This window comes from Alosa sapidissima, chromosome 18, assembly GCF_018492685.1.
Source record: "Alosa sapidissima isolate fAloSap1 chromosome 18, fAloSap1.pri, whole genome shotgun sequence".
Classification (NCBI taxonomy): domain Eukaryota; kingdom Metazoa; phylum Chordata; class Actinopteri; order Clupeiformes; family Clupeidae; genus Alosa; species Alosa sapidissima.
The window spans coordinates 13,274,587-13,294,586 of record NC_055974.1 but is presented as its reverse complement, the minus strand read 5'-3'; the positions used below and the strand labels follow the sequence as shown (position 1 = coordinate 13,294,586).

At 43.2% G+C, this 20,000-nt stretch overlaps 1 protein-coding gene across 7 annotated transcripts in view; it reads left to right on the top strand.

Annotated features, from left to right (window-relative positions):
- Positions 1–20,000, top strand: part of mctp1a (multiple C2 domains, transmembrane 1a) — a 164,453-nt gene that overhangs the window by 72,924 nt on the left and 71,529 nt on the right. For 5 of the 7 annotated variants that reach the window (XM_042069731.1, XM_042069729.1, XM_042069733.1 and 2 more), the window contains exons 3-6: positions 10,481–10,623; positions 13,922–14,001; positions 14,370–14,481; positions 16,588–16,626. In XM_042069731.1, coding sequence (XP_041925665.1) covers positions 10,481–10,623; positions 13,922–14,001; positions 14,370–14,481; positions 16,588–16,626 — 374 coding nt within the window. The remainder of the gene's footprint in view (positions 1–10,480; positions 10,624–13,921; positions 14,002–14,369; positions 14,482–16,587; positions 16,627–20,000) is intronic. The other 2 variants (XM_042069735.1, XM_042069730.1) reach the window with 1 other exon arrangement.

Genomic DNA, 20,000 nt, shown 5'->3' with positions numbered 1-20,000 from the left:
GGGCCTCAAAGTACTCTTTTCGTTTGATCAAAAGGCTCTGGGCTGTCGGACTAGTTATTCCTCCTCTCCTCTCTCCTCTCTCCTCTCTTTCTCTCTCTCTCTCTCTCTCTCTCTCTTCACACACACACACACACACACACACACACACACACACACACACACACAGCAAGGTTTGGTGGTTGGTGGCCTTGATTGTCCCCTGTTCATTATGCATGAGTCATTTGGTGTGATGTCCACCGCTAACGCCACTGACGTGCTCCATTAACGTGCAGCCTAATGGAGGCGGCCGGTGCGGGCCTGGACAGAAGAGATAGTGCCGTCATTACCGTAATTTAATAGGGGTATCAAACCAGCCGCTGCCAAACGACTGCTTGCTTGTCTGTGAAACGGGAACATGTTTGCACAACAGCTTTGGAGGGAAATATGTTGCGGAAGGTAAAATGGAGAAGATGCTTTTGTGAAAACAGGAAGTAAACGTTGATCAAGAGCTTTTTTGCTGTTTAATGTTGTGGTTGTTTATGGAGTTGGATTACTTATTGTCAAGCGGCTGAGTAACAGCTGATAACATTGACATAGTACAGATATAAGGAAGTCAAGCATCACAATGCATCTCACAGTTCTGAAAAGCTCACACTGTATTCTAGTGTTTGTTGAGAACACATTGATAGTGGGCACACAGTTGGAATAGTTTGGCACATAGTTTGCGTGATGGAGCAGAGACTCAAGCAGCATAAATAGGCTCTGTAGATGGGACACACACTGCCCCTTAGTGATAGTAGTGGAGAATGTTTTCCCCGCACAATGAATTTGCTCATATTTATGATCAGTTCATATCAACTGGTCAACACACATCTAAGTCCACACACTACACATCTGGTGATACTGGTGATACACATCTAAGTCCACACACTAATAATCATGTGACAAGCTGGCATTACAAACATTACAACTGATGTGAGAACTTTCTAAGATCTGTCGAAATACTGATTCCTGTAAAGGTTAAAGGTCAAGACACTATACAACACATGACATTAAACAGTCAGGCTGCTAGTGAAGTTTTCAATGCCATGGAACAAACAGTATGACGACGTTAAACGGTATACAAAACTCATGGTTCGTTGTGTACAGCGGTTTTGAAGTTACGTTCAATTTTCTGTTTTCACTGTAGACCTGTAGGTACTGCTAACCTAAAATTCACTGACAATATTTTTGAGCCAGAATGAGAATAGTATCATGTTGGACTAAACTGACATTTGGTCTGTTACTAAATATGTTTATGTACAGTAGGAACTAGAATTTGAAACAGTCTACAAGCAAAAACGCTGCAAAAATAATCTGCCCATACACTACTTAGTTATCACTCTCCTGGTGCTCCTCTTGTGGGAAAAGATGTGCATAGAGACAAGATAGTCACATTGCCTGCTGTTTCAAGTCAACATGCAACTGCCCATGGGATGAGCCAGGGCCATTGTGAGTTGACCGGTGTGGAATGTGGAATGTTGGGGCTGCGTGCACATTCCGGTTTGGAACTGGTCCCACCAAAGGATTGTAATGGACAGTGAGCTCTGTGTTGAGATCATAGTGAGACCGGCCTCTCCTGGTATTCCCCCTATTCTTATTGAATAATGGCTCTGGGGCGATGGGGCCGGAGTGGTTGGCACAGGTCCCTGGCACTGACTGGCAGCGGGACTAAACTTTGATTTCCTTCTTCGTCTCCTCCATTGTGATGGCCCACTGAGTCTGTATTGAGCTGCCCATGCCTGCTTTAAATGAGAGAAGTTTGAGTTGATTCTTCCAAATCAATTGGTCCCGTCTAAAAATGCAGGACAAATGGGAGGGAGACAGGGAAAGTGAGAGGGAGAGGTAGAGGGAGGGATGGAGGGAGGAGTGGAAGGAGGAAGAGAAACCTCTCGCACAATCAGAGGGAATGGATCGATTGGATTCCTATCAATCTTCATCAAGCTCTGGCTTGTAGTTCAGACGATGTGCGGAATGGGAATTAACTTTGATGCCTGCCTCATATTGACAATGTGTAGAGTGGCTTCGGTCAAAATGAAATGAAAGGAAATGGTATTGCCTCTCGAGCCTTTGTTGTTTATAGCCATACACCAATGAGGTGCTTATTAATTTCCTTCAAATTACTTGAACAGAATGCATCATAAGAATGATGAGCAAGGCATAGATTTTTGTTGTTGTTTTTTTTTTTTGTTGCGCCTGATGAAAAAGTTATAGCCCAGAAAGCTAAATTTACTGTCTTGGCACAAACTCTCGAAAGTTCCAGACAGTAGTTGGTCTCCGCTCTAGAGTCCCTTGACGAGTTTTGAAATAGCCTCACAACATGCTCTGCAGATGTATGGAGCAGTCAATAGGGGAACCCAGCTCTCCAATTTCATGCTTCCCGACCCACTGGACAGAAAGCCACGTGAATACGCTATTTATGAGTCCGTAAAGTCCAGTGTGGACAGTGGAGGTGCACTGATCTCCATTGATTTCATGGTGACCGAGGGAAAAATGTCCCTTCGCTAGACTCAGCACTGGCTCAAGAGGGTGGCACACACAGTGACTGATGAGGTGTGTGTGTGTGTGTGTGTGTGTGTGTGTGTGTTTCTCCTGTGTGCCTGTGTGTGTGTGTGTGTGTGTGTGTGTGTGTGTGTGTGTGTGTGTGTGTGTGTGTGTGTGTGTGTATGCGTGATGAATAGAACTCTGCCCCGTAGGCATGAACTGGACCTTAACGGCTATTCGTCCACGGCGCGCCGTGACAACCACATCCTACAACTTAACTAAGTTTGAAGTGCAATAGCTATGCCCTGTCAATAAAACTTTTCCAATTTACAGAACTGAAGGAAAGACTCTTTTCCGGGGTGTCCCTCTCCGATTGGTTCACGCTCAACTGCAGTCCCTTCTCAGATATCCATCAGCTTTACTGCTGCGTGCAATGGCTGCTGCTGTGGCCCCAATATCTAGCAGTCTGTCCGAGGTTACTTACAACCCACAATTCCTAGCGTTATCGCCTCTCTGTCCAAATGTCCTGCAGATAGCTATCAAGGGCAGTGTGTGTGTGTGTGTGTGTGTGTGTGTGTGTGTGTGTGTGTGTGTGTGTGTGTGTGTGTCCACTACAAATAAAATTTCAAAGGCCATGTTCTGACTTGAAGATTTGCTGCAGCATTTACAAGGCATGGTTAAAGAACTCGATTGAGCGGGTTTTATAAACATTCATTTTCCACTTTGTGCAACGTTGGAGGGAGAAGGGGATGGAAATGGGACGCTAATACGTGTTCTGCTTTGTTGTGTGAAGATAGAGATTGTAAAAATAATATTTTGTTATATATCATGGTCATGTCAGTTCAAATAAACAAGACATATAAAGGTCAGAGATCTTGTAACATGCATGGGAAAGACATGAAATCTGGTCTTTCACTTCTGTTTTTTCTCAATGATACACAAAGGCGTGTACTGTATGTGATGGGTAAGGTTTGGCTGGACAAAAGTTTAGAGCTCAGGGAACTCACATTTTCTGTTGTCTTAAAATTGAATGCATATGCGATCTGAAGAAGGCCAGACTGGCTGAATCGCCTCAATATAATTAGTGCACTCAGTGTGCGGCATCCCTCTCCTTCAACTAAGTTTTATACCTTGTTGCCTGCACATTGATTTTGGTGTGCGTTTTTGCACCTCTCCTTAAAATTGAGTGCTTAACATCGACTGGCGATTTTCTCAGGGGCAGATTTGAATTAAACATAAATGAAGGTCAGAAATACTTAACAAATTGGAGATTGACTGTTGACTGAGACTGTTCAGAAACAGAAAGCATAGAGAAGACATATTTTTTTGTTGTGTAACGTTACACCTAAAACACAATGTGTGTGATGATGCACATAAGAAATGCTGTGACTGTTTATAAACTGTGATGAGCCTCTCTTGTGTCTGTGTTTTTTTCCGTCTCATCACCACTAATTCCAGTCTCGCAAACGAAAGCTTCCTCAGATAATGGGTAGAGCTTTTGCCCCTTGGCAGAACTCTGCTGATTGACCTCTGTGCCATTGAGGTTTAATGTCTGATTTGGGACCTCATCCCAGTGAAAGAGTTCTGCTGCAGTGCACTTGTGCACTTGTGTTTGTTGTGTCTGACGAACTTCAAGAGAGCTCTTTGGCTGCTCTGCAATCAGACATGTTCTGATCACCAAGCAAAGTAGTAGATGGCAAATAAATGATCAGTTTGTTTTGTACACAAAACTGTGTATGTTGTGATCCGGTGCACTCTTGTCCTTTAGTCAAGTCAAGTCAAGTTTATTTATATAGCACATTTCATACACAGAGGTCATTCAATGTGCTTTACATAAACAAAAGCAAACAGTAATAGCTATTAAAAGCATAGAAGGCCAATAGTCAAAGAATAATTTAAAAAGTAAAGAATAAAAAAGGTTAAAAAACAACATAGAATGATTACTCAGTGATACTAGTCAAGCACCCAGTGAACAGCAGCACTCTATGGAGATCCTTGAAGTAGTCTCAAACTGTGCACGCCTTTAGGCCTTGTGTGAGCTTGTGTGTGTTTTACAAGGCAGGATACAAGGCAGTTTATTGTCACATGCATATAGTTACTGGATGTAAGAAATGCAGTGAAATGATGTCTGGTGTCAGCCTATTTGTGCATGTATGGGGGGGGGGGGTACAAAGTGCAGTAGAAGAGGGGTTTAGTAGATTAAGTGGCAAGGGCTGCATAAGAAAGGTGGGGGAGGATTGGGATTGGGGGGGGGGGGGGGGGCACCAACAAGGAGCACCCAAGAGCAACAGGGGCAAGGAAAAGAAACCTTTGGCAGATCCACGGCTCAAGGGGCTAACCCAACTGCCAGGGGTCTTGGTGTGTGTGTTGGGGGGATGACAAGGGAGATGGGGTAGTGTGCTGTGTATGTGGGGAGAGGGCAGTGTGCAATATGTGTGTTGGAGAAGCTTCCTCATGAGACAATGTGCTGTGTATTGGGGGGGGGGGGGGGGGGGGGGGGGGGGCAGTGTGCTGTAAGTATGTTGGGGATGTGTGTTGGAGAAGCTTCCTGATGAAATAATGTGCTGTGTAATAATGATGAAATAATGGGCAGTGTGCTGTAAGGAAAGGTTTTAAGGAACCTTTTGACAGTACAGTTTTCTGTGAGCCTAACCTGAGAGAAAGGGTTGTTGATAAGAGTGTCAAACAGCATCCTTATGTCTGTTATAGCTCTGGCTTCTCTCTGCACCACTGCAATTCATTTAGGATAGCTCAGTAGCCTATAAAGTAATAGTCGTATTGAAATGAATGGGGGTGCAGTGGTAGCATAGTGGTTAAGGAGCTGGACTAACATACAGTTGCCTGAAAATTTGTGGGTTCAATTCTCGGCTTCCACCATTGTGCCCTGGAGCAAGGCACTCCACCCTAAGTTGCTCCGGGGACAATGTAGTCCCTTGCAATAGAATTGACATATGTAAGTCACTTTGGATGAAAAGTGTCTGCTAAATGTACAGCCCACCACACACGGCCGGCAATGCGACAGTCAAACGCGATGGTGGAGATACACTGACCAGACAGCTTGTTTTCTATTATGACTTCATCAAAATCGCGCCGAAAAATAGAAAGGGGCCGATTAGACCGATGCGACGGCCGTCGTTCCACTTGCCGTATGAGTTGCCCCATTCACTTCACATAGATTCTATTCAATTTTGCTGGTCGCCTGCCATAAATCGCCATCGCGTCACCGGCCGTGTGTATAGGCCTTTAATGTCAATTTAGCTGAGCAGCAGCTTGCATATGCACTATGTTGCCAAGACGAAGCAACAGCAACATGTTAGTTATGAGAATGATGTACCTGATATAATTGCTATGGGGAACAGGACATACATAAGGTGTATATGCGGTTCAACAGTTGGAGCTAGGACGGTGTAAACACTGCACAGCCATCACATAAAGGACTAATTAGAGTAACTGAGACAGTATGCAACCGTAGTGTCAGCAAAGCTAAGTGTTGAATATGTGCACTGTGCACCACAAAAATGGAAAAGAGCTGTGGTTCAGCTCCAGCGATGTGGAGGAAACACTGTCAGTAAGCGTAACCACATACCTCAAAACAGAGGCTGTAATAAGGCTTCTACTGTATGACAGGGCTGGTGGAATGCAGATGCAACTGTCTGCTGTGATTGGATAGGAGGCTGGTGATGTAACAGAGTGGATCCCATGCTTTACTGGGTAACATTTTATGAATGACATTCACAGTAACTGCCTTTATTGCAGCTTCAAGCTACTTGATGAATACAAGCCATCATGCACTTTGAATCATCTTGCACATATACTATATATTTATTCAAAATGCTAAAAAGGAATGTATACAGTAATATATACCTTCAAATACATTTGTGTACATACTGTACAGTACATAATCTGTTGGCTTTCTGAGATTTAAGCCCCAAGCCACTTGCATGGAGTCAGACGTGTGCAGAATGTCAACATGCAGAAGTTGATTATCTATACAGCAAACATCCATATGCCAGTCACCATCATGTGTGTGTGTGTGTGTGTGTGTGTGTGTGTGTGTGTCCCTCTCTCTCTCTCTCTTTTTTTTTCCGTCCTCTCTCGCTCTTATCCTCTCTGTGGCCAACCTTTGTGAGACTAATCCAATAAGACATCACACTTGCCTGTGTGCCCTGTCAAGATGCCGGGAAAAAACTCAATTTTCGCCCTGCATGGTCACCACATCCTGATAAAAAAGCTCCCATCCTTAGTCATTAGAGGTAGTCTCCAGAGTGTGTTTTTTTAGGCCACGACAGTGCGAAGGTTAAACTCAGGGACTTATTTGTGAGATAATCTTATGGATCAGATGTGTGTGTGTGTGTGTGTGTGTATGTGTGTGTGTGTGGGGGGGGGTTGTGTGTGTGTGTGTGTATGTGTATGTGTGTGTGTGTGTAGGAGTAGGTGTCCTTATTAATCCACAGGCCGTGTGGGTAAGGGGGGGCCTTCTGAAATGGCCTTCAGGCTGATCCAGGAGAGGGGCTTTAATGGACTGCGGCAAATGGGCTGCTGGTTTGATTGATGCGGTGGCCACACATGGGCTGGGTTATCCCACAGTGATGCGCCGAAGTAAGCTAATAGTGCCATCTACTGGCGATAGCGTGGAAGTGTTTTGTGTGCATCACCATCCCCCATTATCTTCATATCCAACCGGTTTTACACCACAACACCTGAGACATGCAGAGAGTTGTAGATACAGGTCTAGACAGGGACAACCACAGCGTGTAGTCAGCTACATAAAACATTGGACTCAATGATAGATACAAAAATGCCTTATACATTCCCTTAGTTGTAGGAACAAATGCAACATGTTGCATGTAACATGAAATACTATCCGTCAAAAGTTTGGGGTCACTTAGAAATTTCCATTCCACTCCATTATAGACAGAATACCAGCTGAGATCAGTTGTATTTTTTTATAAACAGGGCAGCAGTTTTCTGATTAAATTATGTGCTTACATAATTGCAAAAGGGTTCTTGACTTTTGTAGAAAGAAATGGCTGATCTTTTATGCAATATCTACATTGCCCATTATCAGCAACCATTCATCCAATATTCCATAGGCACATTCTGTTTACTAATCTGATATCATTTTAAAAGGCTAACTGAGAAAACATTGGAGAACCCTTTGGAGAAACATTGGAGAACACCATAATAACATACTATATGGCATGGGTGTCAAACTCATATTAGGTAGTGGGCCGGTTTGTTGGAATGAGACCTAGTGGGGGGCCGTCATTGTCATGGTCATTATCATGTTTCTGCATGGGTATCAGAGTGTTGTTTGATTATATCACTTATGAGCTAACAAGTACAAATAATGTACTGCTGTCATATACTGGTACTGCTCTTTCTCTCTTGAAATGCCCTACTTCCATGTTAGTTTTTCTGCTTCTTCCTTCCTGAGGATGGTTTGTAGTGCTAGGTTTAATCTATCATATCATAGAGATATTGCTTACAGTATAATATATAAGTAATATATAAGTATAAATAAGTATAAATATATAAATTGTTGAAGACAACTAGATGTGAATATCTTTTTTTTTCTAATTTTCCCTTCCTACCCAAAACATCTAGTGGGGCCGTATGAAGCCTGCTGGCGGGCCTGATCTGGCCCTTATGGCCTTATGTTTGACCCCCCTGCTATATGGCCTTCAGTGCAGTACGTTATCACGGCAGCAGTAAAACCAAAAGTCTGTTACACACTTCCTTTGTGTCGACCACTCAGATGGAAACTAAACTGTCAGATTAGTCAAGAGGGGTGTTTTGCAAGAGTTTCCCGCCTGAACTTGAATGTGTCAGTTAAAAAGCTCAGCTTTCCTCTCTTGGCACATACCCATTATTGTAAATTGCACATGGGCTTTACAGGAAATCACCTGATGTCTGATGGCATGACCATATTTGACAGTTTGAGTTAACAGTCTCCCTAAAGCCTGGTGAATCATTCTTATTTGGTAGATCTTATTGCAGTAATACAGTTTTCACACGATGGCCGTTGATGTTTTGTTTCTATTCATGGGAAAAGTGTAGGCTACATCTGGCTTGTTGGCTTGCCTGTTTCAATATGAGTAGTTGTACACATTTCTCCCCATGCAGTGAAATGGAGGGAGCACCAACTAATAGATGTTGACGACTAAAATATGTGCATACATGCGTGCGTGTGTGCATTTGGGTGTGTGTGTGTGTGTGTGTGTGTGTGTGTGTGTATGCATGCTTGCATAGGTGTGTGTGTATGTGTGTGTGTGAGTGTGTGTGTGTGTGCATGCTTGCATAGGTGTGTGTGTGTGTGTGTGTGTGTGTGTGTGTGTGTGTGTGTGTGTGTGTGTGTGTGTGTGTGTGCGTGCCTGCGTGTGTGTGTGCATGTGTGTGTCTCTGTGTGTGACCGCACCCATGCCTGTTTTATGTACACTGACTCAGCAGGACCAGATGAGGCTGCGCTCACCCTCCGTGAGCCCCACGGCACCAAAACGGCACATTTAGTCTGCACATTGTATGCTCCACCGCACCAGCCAATCACGGCCACTTACCACAGTCACGTGACCAGAGGCCTTGGGCTAAGCACAGCTACTGTTTTGGAGAGCTCACTGAGCACACCCCAAAAATAACAACATCAACAACGGGGGAAAGAGCACCGAGGCAGAGGTGGAGCTGGAGCGGGCAAGCCTGAGGGGGCAGCGAGGTTGGGGTGACTCTGTGTGGCACGCAGCACGACGCTGCAGAGGGCAGAGGGCAGAGGGCAGAAAGCACATCAGCTCCAGGTCATTAGGCCTCCGCCGGCCGAAAATACACTCATGGGAACTGACCGTCAAGTCTCACTAGCTGTAAGCCACTGTATCTAGTCACGATACGAGCAATAGTACATTATGTCCCAAGAAGCAAAGCTAAAATAAAATGAGAATAGAGAGAAGTGTGTGGCCAAAGTGAAGCTGAGGTCATACAGTTTTTTGACGAAGACAAAGCAGACATGTCTGCGTAGATCCATTGCCGTATGCATTTATCGGACCTCTATGCAGATGTGAAGTGCAAATAAAAAAACGTGTAGAGATGACCAGGTTTAGAAGTACATCTTGAAATGTTTACATCTTTTTTATCTTTTGCTCTCTCAAACAACATATAAGAACATATAAGCAGAGTTTAAGCTAATTAAAGTGGACTGTTGTTTTAATACCCTAAATACACTATTGGTATTCAGAGCTGATTGGTCTAGCTTTCACACTCACACAAGATTCAGCTCCCAATTTCAATGCATTTTCTTCAGTTGCAAGATCTATGGTAGTAGTGTCTGTAATCTAACTGTACTGTATGTGCTGCAGGACTGATTCAATAAAAGCAGTGAATGAAATTAACCTCCCAGGGCTGAGTGTTGTGATGTTCATCACCACTGAGCATGTTTGTAGTATGCTGAGCCTTTGCAAGGGAAGCTAATGTTACTAACCGTATAATGAATTCGGTTTTGTGACTTGCAGATCAGCAGGAATGTGAATCGGCTAAAACAGTTTTGCTCTGGGGAGAAATTAAAGTGGTTAACTGATGTATGATGCTACTACTAATCACAGTTATCTCTGCAGCTGAAATGGCTCCTCTTTGTTATAAACCGCAAACATTCCTCCTGCAGCATGTTTTAAAATGTAATATTGTTCTAAATGCAGCATAAAAGTCAAAGTTCTGCACATTTTCACAGTAATTTTGCAGCTGTTTAGTATTGTTAAATATTTTAGTAATGTTGAATAATTAACTGGAAATGCATTTTATTCTGTGTCGTTTGTTCTGCAAAGGCAAACACGAGTTTGTTTTCTTCACCAAATGTGTGTCAGTAACTCCATGTAAGTCCGTGTACACTGTACACACACACACACACACACACACACACACACACATGCACAGCCATTCAGTTTGATTTCATCTGCTTTAAACAGTCCTTCCCTCTGGCCCCTCTGCTCCTCTCCAGGGACCAGTGACCCCTATGTGAAGTTCAAGATAGCGGGGAAGGAGGTGTTCCGCAGCAAGACCATCCACAAGAACCTGAACCCGGTGTGGGACGAGCGGGTCTCCCTGCTAGTGGACACGCTGAGAGAGCCACTCTATGTTAAGGTGAACCACTAGGGGGCAGTAGAGAGTGTTTGATTGTGAGCACAAGCAATGCACATGTGTGAAGAGATTTGAAGTCCAGGAGTTGAAGCCTGCCTCCAGGCTCAACCGTCGTCCTACTATCGTTGTTATAGTTACCATTCATAAGCATTGATATGGAACGGCGATTAAACTTATTTTACCAGATCTACTTCATAGGTGTTCCGTTATTCAGAATTAAAAGCCACCCCGCCAGCCAATCAGAAAAGAGTATTTCTTCTCTCCGGGTGATAATAAGACATATCACATAACATAACCTATGTTATTTGACTGAGGGGCTCTATTCCGATATCAGGGCTGGAGAACATAGTATTGACTTCACACAGAGGTTTGGGCTTCAGGGATCCCTGAACACTTGGGCCTCTGGGTGTTTCATGCCCCATTGAAAAGAGTATTTTGAGTATTTTCAAAATACAAAAATACATTATTTTATTTTGATACATTTAAATGGCTACAGTATTTTGTAGTTTATTTTGATACATTTAAAAAGATACACTGATACATTTAAAAAGAGGGTATTTGGTATTTTATTTCAAAATAGGCTACAGTACGTCCTGATGTATCCTTGCCCATCCCTGTATGTATTGAAACACATAAACAAAATGTAATCAAGTAATCTTTGACAATGTAACTATAATCTAATTACATATTTTTCTTATGTAATCTGGTCTGATTAGCTTTCATGTTCAGAGAACCATGTGTTAACTCAATTAAATCAATCTCCCAAAAACCTCAAAGTTAACTAGAAATGCAATTCCAAGGAATTACCAGTGCATGAAAATGCAAAAGTTGTGATGTAAAATATCATGTATAGTTAAAATAGATAATACAGGGATGGTTACTATGGTGATGCTAGGATAGACATGGTGGTTGCATAGCTTAATAAAAGTTGATAGTTTAAAAGTAGACCGTTTAAAAGTTGAATGTAGATAGTTTAAAAGTTGAATGTAGATAGTTTAAAAGTTGTTGATATACAGCTAGTTTAATAGATAGATAGTTTAATGATAGTTTGAAAGTAGACCGTTTAAAAGTTGAATGTAAAAAGTTCAGTAGTTTAATGGTTTAAATTGTTAAAACAAAGTTTGAACAAAGTTTCTAAGTTAAACTGTTCAATAGAAATTGCGTACAGAAAAAGTGGTAGGCGGAATAATAATAATAAGAAGAAATTGCCTAGGAAGAACAGTACAGTGCATTTTCATGCACTGTAACTAGAAAAGCATTTCCAGAAGGAAATACAGTGCATGCAAAGTTGTTGCTAGGTTGGTTACTAGGGTAATCATGCTGGTTGCTAAGTTGACATTTTGTAAGCGGTTGCTAGGTTGTTGCTAGGGTAGTTGAGGTGGTTGCTAGGCTGTTGCTAAGGTAATTATAGTGGTTGCTATGCTATAAAAGTGGTTGCTAGGTTGTTGCTAGGGTACTTAAGTGGTTGCTATACGTTTGCTAGGGTAATTATAGTGGTTGCTATGCTATAAAAGTGCTTGCTAGGTGGTTGCTAGGTTGTTGCTAGGGTACTTAAGGTGGTTGCTAGGCTGTTGCTAGGGTAATTGTAGTGGTTGCTATGCTATAAAAGTGGTTGCTAGGTTGTTGCTAGGGTATTTAAAGTGGTTGCTAGGCTGTTGCTAGGGTCATTATAGTGGTTGCTATGCTAAAAAAGTGTAAATAGTAAAAAAAAGTAAAAATAGTTAAAAGTTATTAAAATTTGGAGAAATAGAGAAAATGAGGGAAAGTGAAGAAAAAGAAGTGAAAGAAAGTTGGGATGAGAAGTGAGCTTTTCAGTTGAATGGAGAGGGACAGAGAGAAGAGGTTCCATTGAAGTTGCTGCAGGCAGTCAGTGAGAGAGCACAGGTGCAGTTGATTGCATTCTATTTCCTTAATTCATGGGTTTCATCAGGTCCTTTTCCACAGGTGTATAAAATCAAGCACCTTGATTATCAATGCAGACTGCATGGTGCTTGATTAATACACCTGTGGAAAGGGACCTGATGAAACCCATCAATAGCCTATTATGATGTCATAAAGCCATGTTAAGTCTATGGAGAATTTTAAAGTTGAGTTTTTATTTAATATCTCAAAAAGTAAAAGTCGTAGAAATATGAAAAGTCATAGAACGAAAATTTGCAGCAAGAGCTACGTGTCGAAGTTTGAACCAAGTTTCTACGATAAGCGGTTCAAGCCAAATTAGGGCCTGGAAGAATAATAATAATATGTCGGAAGAAGCCCGTGGAATAACAATACAGTGCATTTGCATGCACTGTAATAAGAAGTTGTTGTTGCCTAGGAAGAACAGTACAGTGCATTTTCATGCACTGTAATAAGAAGCCTAGGAAGAACAGTACAGTGCATTTTCATGCACTGTAATTAGACAAGCCCACCCACTGTGTGTGATGTTCAGGTTTAGCTTGACAAAAGTGTTAGAAAAGGCAGCCTGTTTGAAAGCATGCAGAGACATAAGCCTATCTGTGTGAATTTGGCATTCACAGTTAGCAACTCCAAAAGATTGCATTATTTCAAGAGACATGTCATGTATGTTAATGATTAAATCACTTATCTTTAGAAAAAAATTGCAGGGCCACATTGTGATTCTGTGATTTGGAGAAATGCGACAATGGTTACAAAGATATCGCGTCCACTTCCGGTTTGGGACAACTCAATGAAAACAAACACATCAAGAGATGACTCCAAGTATTTGGCCATTTAGTCCGGTCATTTTTCGTAATGTTTTTCCCGTTTGCTCATCAGAATAGTTATATGACATCTTCAGTGAACAAATGCAACCATGTGGTTTTGTTTTCACTGAGTGCAGCCCATAGACTGGGCCTTATTCAAGAGGAAATGACGAGACACCTTTGTAAATGTAAATGTAATGTAAATTGTAAATGTAAATCAGGTTTCTAGGCCAAGTATACTTGTGTATACTGTACAAGGAATTTGGTCTCTGCATTTATCCCATCCGTGAATTAGTGAACACACAGAGCACACAGTGAACACACAGTGAGGTGAAGCACACACTAACCCGGAGCAGTGAGCTGCCTTGCTACAGCGGCTCTCGGGGAGCAGTGAGGTGTTAGGTGCCTTGCTCAAGGGCACTTCAGCCGTGGATGTGGGCATGGGAGAGCAGTTTATTGAGAAAAGAAGTGCCAGCTTCCATGGGTCTAGGCCTTTTGTTGTTGTAATGCTACATCACATGTGTGTATCTTTGTGAGCCTTGAGTCCTCTGAGATGTGCTGTAGCTGTGTGGACTGCTCTCTGTGTTCTACTCTAGGTCTTCGATTATGACTTCGGACTGCAGGACGACTTCATGGGTTCAGCCTACGTCTATCTAGAATCTCTTGAACATCAGAGGTGTCTACATCCCCCATCTAATAGTCACGATCGTCACCAATGTTTATTTCTAATAATTTATTTCCATCGCATTGTTGAATTTCATTAGATATAAAAAAGCACTTATACTTGTATGTTCTTAGTCATTTTCTTAGTCATTTGTTGCCACCTAGTGTTACATATTGGTAGTGCATTGCAGAATTGCCTCATCAGTAGTAATGCCAAGCTTAAGACATTATGCAATTATAACAGTCAGTGTTATTATCCAGTCGTGCAAGAATGCTACTGTGATGTAGTTACAACTGAGTTAGCTGATAGCGTGAGGGTTCTTGCAGTGTGCATCGTGTGTTCTTAGCGGTTTATTACAGTGTCAAGGGATGATTCTTCAGATCCCTGGATGTGACCCTTGACCTTAAAGACCCCCACTATCCTGACCATGACCTGGGCACTCTGGACCTGACCGTATCGGTGACCCCCAAAGAAGGGGACCTCCGAGAAGCTGTAAGTTCTCACCTCACACACAAACACGGACACACACATATACACACGCACGCGCACACACACACACACACTCTCTCACACACACACACACACACACACACACTCACACACACACACACACACACATACACACACACACACACACACACACACACACACACACACACACACATCTATCTTCCTGTGAAATGACACAGGAAGTGATGGTCTTGTGACAGATTGTTGGGAGATGATACCTTAATGTGTCATTGCAAAAATCTTCTAAAGATTTCTTCTGAAAACAAAAAGAAAAACAGACAGCGAGGCTTCATATACCTCACAGAGACCATGCACCCTGGTTTCTTTTGTCCTTGGGTAATGTATGCACTTTTTAGCAGTGCTGTGTGTTGATTTTATACATGTATCAATAATAAATCTATCAGTACACCTTCTATCCTGCTTCCTAGGATGATATGACTTATGTAGTAAATTGGTCTCATAAAAATAAAATCTTTGTTATGTTATTGTTTTAGGTTGATGGCAAGCTAGTTCGTTTCCAGTAGTATTTTTATGTTAGCAACATAAATTGGAGTTTTCTCGTTTGAGTCCCATTTGAGTTTTGCTGTTATATCATAATTGAAAGTCCTGCCTCACCACTGTTTTATTATCCTTTCAGATACTCAGTGTACAGTTGTCTGGTAATGGGTTGAGAAACGATATTGAACTCATTCCATTTTGAACGGCTCTCAAGCAGTGAGTGACTAGTATGTCGTCTGGGCGGCAGAGAGATCGGCAGATTTGAACGCTCTGCTTCTCAGATGCCGAGTCGAAGCTGCTCGTATGGCTCGTTGTACAAATGCCATTGGTCTTTGGCTGAGGAAGTAGAAGAGAGAAAAAGTAAACAAGTTTAAAAGAAAGAAAAGAGCAATCTCTTTAATCTCTCTCTTTTCCTCTCTATCTCGAAGGGCCTCCTTGATTAGAAGTAGATGTATCTTCATTACAACGAGATGCAGCTATTTCTGCTTTGTTCATTTAATTGTACCATATTATGTAGAACATGGGCCCACTTGGGACTGCTGGGAGTCTGTTTGATCTGATATCTTAGTTACTGTGCACTGCTTTATTCTATAGGATGCGAGCTCAACTCTTTGCAACTTTCTCCAAGGCCCCCATGCTGAGCTAAGAGAGATGCTCACACATCCTGGCACAACCTCAAACCGGTGTAGTACTCGTCCCTCTTAGCACCCTCCCCTGGACACCTGCCGATATTACACAATTCCTTCCCTTTGCACACTTCAAATACTTATCTTAAGTATATAGTGCAGATATTGGGACAGTACTACTAACCATCGAAAAGTGAGCACAACGCAAGTAAGCGCTCAGTGCGCACTAGCAGTGTACTGACGGAAGTATATATGGTTTGAGACATAGCCAGGGTCTTTTCTTTCTATCGGTCTCTTCTCGAAGGTTAAATGGATGGATTTATGAGGGAAGAGGAGCCTGTGGATATAGTTTGTTCCTCTGCTGGGCACATCACCATCATCACAGCTTTCATGTAGAGGCCCCATTCCAGGCAGCTATTATTTTGTGTGTTTGTTGATTTGTTGATGATGCCTAACTGATCGTTGGTATTTGCTTCCAGTTAATGCTGCTTTAAGCCTCACTTCGGGGGTAACCCCAAAGCAAAGCATGAACAGTATCTGTATGTCAAACACATACTGGGAATACTTGTTCTATGACGTGTGGATATGGAAGTCATCTTTCTCTCGCTCTTTCTCTCTCTCTCTCTTTCTCTCTCTCTCTTTCTCTCTCTCTCTTTCTCTCTCTATACATGTAGCTCTATCTATCTCTCTCTCAATCTTTGTCTTGCTCTCACTCTCTCTTTCTGCCTCTTCACCTCTCTCAGGATATGTATGTGTCTAGCTCTTTTTTGAGAAGATGTTTAGTTTGCACAGTATACCTGTATATAGTAGTATAGTGTGTGTGTGTGTGTGTGTAAGAGTGTGTGTGTGTGTGTCCCTGCTGTCGTCGCTGGCCGGGGCTGCCCGTTGGCCCCCTTATGCCCCTTCTCATCGCAGCTCATATGGAAGGGCTGGCTTTTTTATACTGGCTTTGTCTCATTTACAGACCATGCTATTGAGAAGGAGCTGGAAAAGGTCCAGTAAGGTAATCTACAGCATGTCCTCTGTGTACACCCCAACAAAAACAACAACAACAACAACAACTGCATTCATCAGCTTCCACTTGCTGCCTCTGCAGTGCTCTGCTCTGCTCTGTTCCGGTCGGAAGCCCCCCCCCCCCGCTTCTCTGTGTCCGTTGCCCTGACCAGTCCGCTCCAGCCAGCATCTTTTCTGTTCGATTTATTTTCTACGTGCTGCAATATACAGACTCAGTTTTCTGAGGGGATTATGTCGCCCTCTGCTGGTGAGATGGAGTAAGAAGAGTTTTCATGTGCGACTGATTCTGGTCTACCACCAGACTAGTCTGAATTAAACAAATCTGGTCAAGTCATCTGATTAAGGTACCGAGACAATGCATCATATTTGTGATGTTTATGTACACTTCTGTTTTGGCCTAAATCATCCATGATGTTGCGTCGAAGAATCATCTTCACAGATTGTACTTTGTTGACCCAAAGTTCCAAAAGTGTTGAGGGTGGAGAAGGTGCATGTATATTGCAGCTGTTTAGTGAGAAAATAAAGCACTCTTCACTGTCATCTTTAAGCTGGTCTCACTGCTCAAGGGGGCAAACTGACCCTCGACCTTCAGCTGAAGCCGGAAGGCTGATGGACCAGCCTCATTCCTTTTTTTTGTCCCTATTGTTATGTTTCAGTTCAAAATGGAGACGGAAAAAAGGTTTGATTGCAAGAATATTATGGAATGTGCTCCTTTTGGAAAAGAGATCCCCAAGTACCCTGAACAGGAAGTGGGGCGTGAAAGAGTGTCCTCCATCTTTCCTCTCCCATTCCTGCTCTCCTCCTCGTCCCAGTTTTTCATTACTCGTCCAGCTGATCCTTGATTTCCCATCTTCAGCGATTTCCTTTTGTCTTCTTTTGCCTCGTTGATTTGGTTTGGTTTGGTCAGAACTCATTTTGTTTTTCTTTTCATCTGAACTTGTGGCATGCTGGTCAGTCGGGTCCTACTGGTCCGTGCATGTTGTTGTGGTGGTGCATTGCTGTGTCATGGCTCATCAGCCGAGTGCACTTAGCACAGGGAAGCACTTCTTCAGACACGATTTAAAAGTTGAGAACGGCGTTTAAATTCAAACACTTTAAAGAGTTTTCCTCAGAAGCATTTCCAAACAGGCCTATCTTTTTTTAATTCATCCTATTCAGTCATTAACATATGATGATGTGTGTGTGTGTATGTGTGTATGTTTGTGTGTGTGTGTGTGTGTGTGTGTGTGTGTGTGACTAGGCCTAACAGAAACGAGAAGTCTGATGTGTGTGATAGGACGAGTTTCAGAGCAGCCAGCCTCTTTTGTAGGCACCACAGCCGCCGTTTGGGGTTAGGTCACACCCCGCTACGTTTTGGGCTCCAGTTCTGTGGCGCTCGCCTCTTTTGGCGAGGCATCCAGGAGCCCCCTGGAAACATGAAAGCGCCTCTCTTTTAATGCGCATGTGTGTGGAAGACGTCCTACTGCCGCTCTCGCCCACACCCATACCCCCCACCCCCCACGCCCCCCTCCGTAAGCCCAGTCTTTGATGCTGCAAACTGGGCCAGTGCCGGGTGGGACTCAGGCAGGGAATTAGCCGCTGCGCTAGCTAACTACCTGCACACCAGCAGCCGCCCCAGCTAGCGCATGCATGCATGTCCCAGTCCTGGGCGCCCCCCTCCGTCAGCGTCTATTTTTACCCTCCGCCTCAGCCTGCCTCCGTCTTCTAATGAAGCTGGGTCTGGTGAGCGCTGAGCTGCCATAGACACACAGTAGGAGGCTGCCAGCCAGCTGCGAGTGGGATTACGGATTACCTCCCATTGTTTCCAAATGATAAAAGATTCAACCTCAGAGGAAAGTTAAATTCAACTAATAGGGGAACCAAAAACATTGACCCTCTTTGAACTGTTAGGTTATGCTGTGTCATGGCCAGATTTTATATTAGCCCTTGTTGCAGTGTAACTATAGCGTAGTATAGTAGAATATTCAATAGTATATTCGGTATTGATAAGCATAGAATTGAAAGAGTGAGAGGATCTTCATACTTTGTGACTACTTAAAATTCCAGTTGTAGCCTACTTGAGGGTTATGCAAACATACAGTAGATTATGTAACTGTTGTTGCACACTGGCACATCTTGATACACTGGCCTGAGGATATTGTAAACTTGATGAAATGAAATGTTACGCTTGGTCCCCGCATGAGGCCATGGCTGAAAATAACACATAATTGATATGTACTAGTATCAGGGGAGGAGACTTTATTTCACCCGAGGCACACACAAGAGGACCCTCTTTTACAACAGCCGTGGCCTCTTCACTCAGATGGATATTTGCATGGAGATCTCTCGTTTTTTCCACCCTAATCGCGACGACAAGTCTCTCGCTTGTCGTCCTGCGTGGCCTAGTTTGGCAGGGACCGCCTCATTGGCCGTCCAAAATCCAGCACCAGGCCTGGACGTACTGTAATGAGCAATCTGTCGCAGCAAAACAATTACGAGCCCTTTCAATTAGGCGAGGCGCTGGAGAGCGGCATCACGCGGACCGGCTGCATTAGCATACTGTGCTCCTGTTAGCTCTCGCTTCTGCTGCACGCGTGCTGGAGTGTGTCAGCGGTTGTGTGTGTGTGTGTGTGTGTGTGTGTGTGAGAGAGAGAGAGAGAGTCTGGGCGTGTGCCTGCTTGCCTGCCTGCTCGCGCCACAGTCAGCCACTTAGCATTAATATCTGGAGAGAAAGAATTAAGAGGCTCGCCTCCAGATCAAAGCCGCGTGTTTGCGTGGCAGGGTTTTTCAAAGTTTAATGAAATGCACTCACAACAAAAGCCATACTAATGAGTTTCCAAATCGAGCACAGGAGACAGAGATATCTTATATAAATTTGTTTGTTTGACAAATAACGCAGATGTCTTACTTTTGCCCGGGAACTATAATCGTGTCTTCCCATATTGTTCTCTGAAACACGACTCCACTTCATAATGGACACGAATACAACTCACCTGCAGCCGAGAATACTGGCCCATTCCAATTCTATTTCTGGACGCTTAGGCCGTGGCAATGCGTCCACGATAATTACTGTATGAGTCTTTGAGTAGTATCCAAACCAGGATTCACCAGGATTTCTGTAATTCCTCTTGCATTGATGTATGTTGTCTGTTTCTAGTGTGTTCTGTTTCCTTGTTGGCTTGTACGTGTGCACTTTGTGTGTGTTTTTTGTCACTACATTGTGGTGAGGGAATCCAGGAGAATCCATGACAATCCCCCTCCTTCCAAAAAGCTTATATGGAAATCTGTGTGTGTTTGTGTATGTGTGTGTGTGTGCGCGTGCGTGTGAATGTATGTGTGTGTGTGTGTGTGTGTATGTGTGTGTGTGTCTGTGTGTGTGTGTGC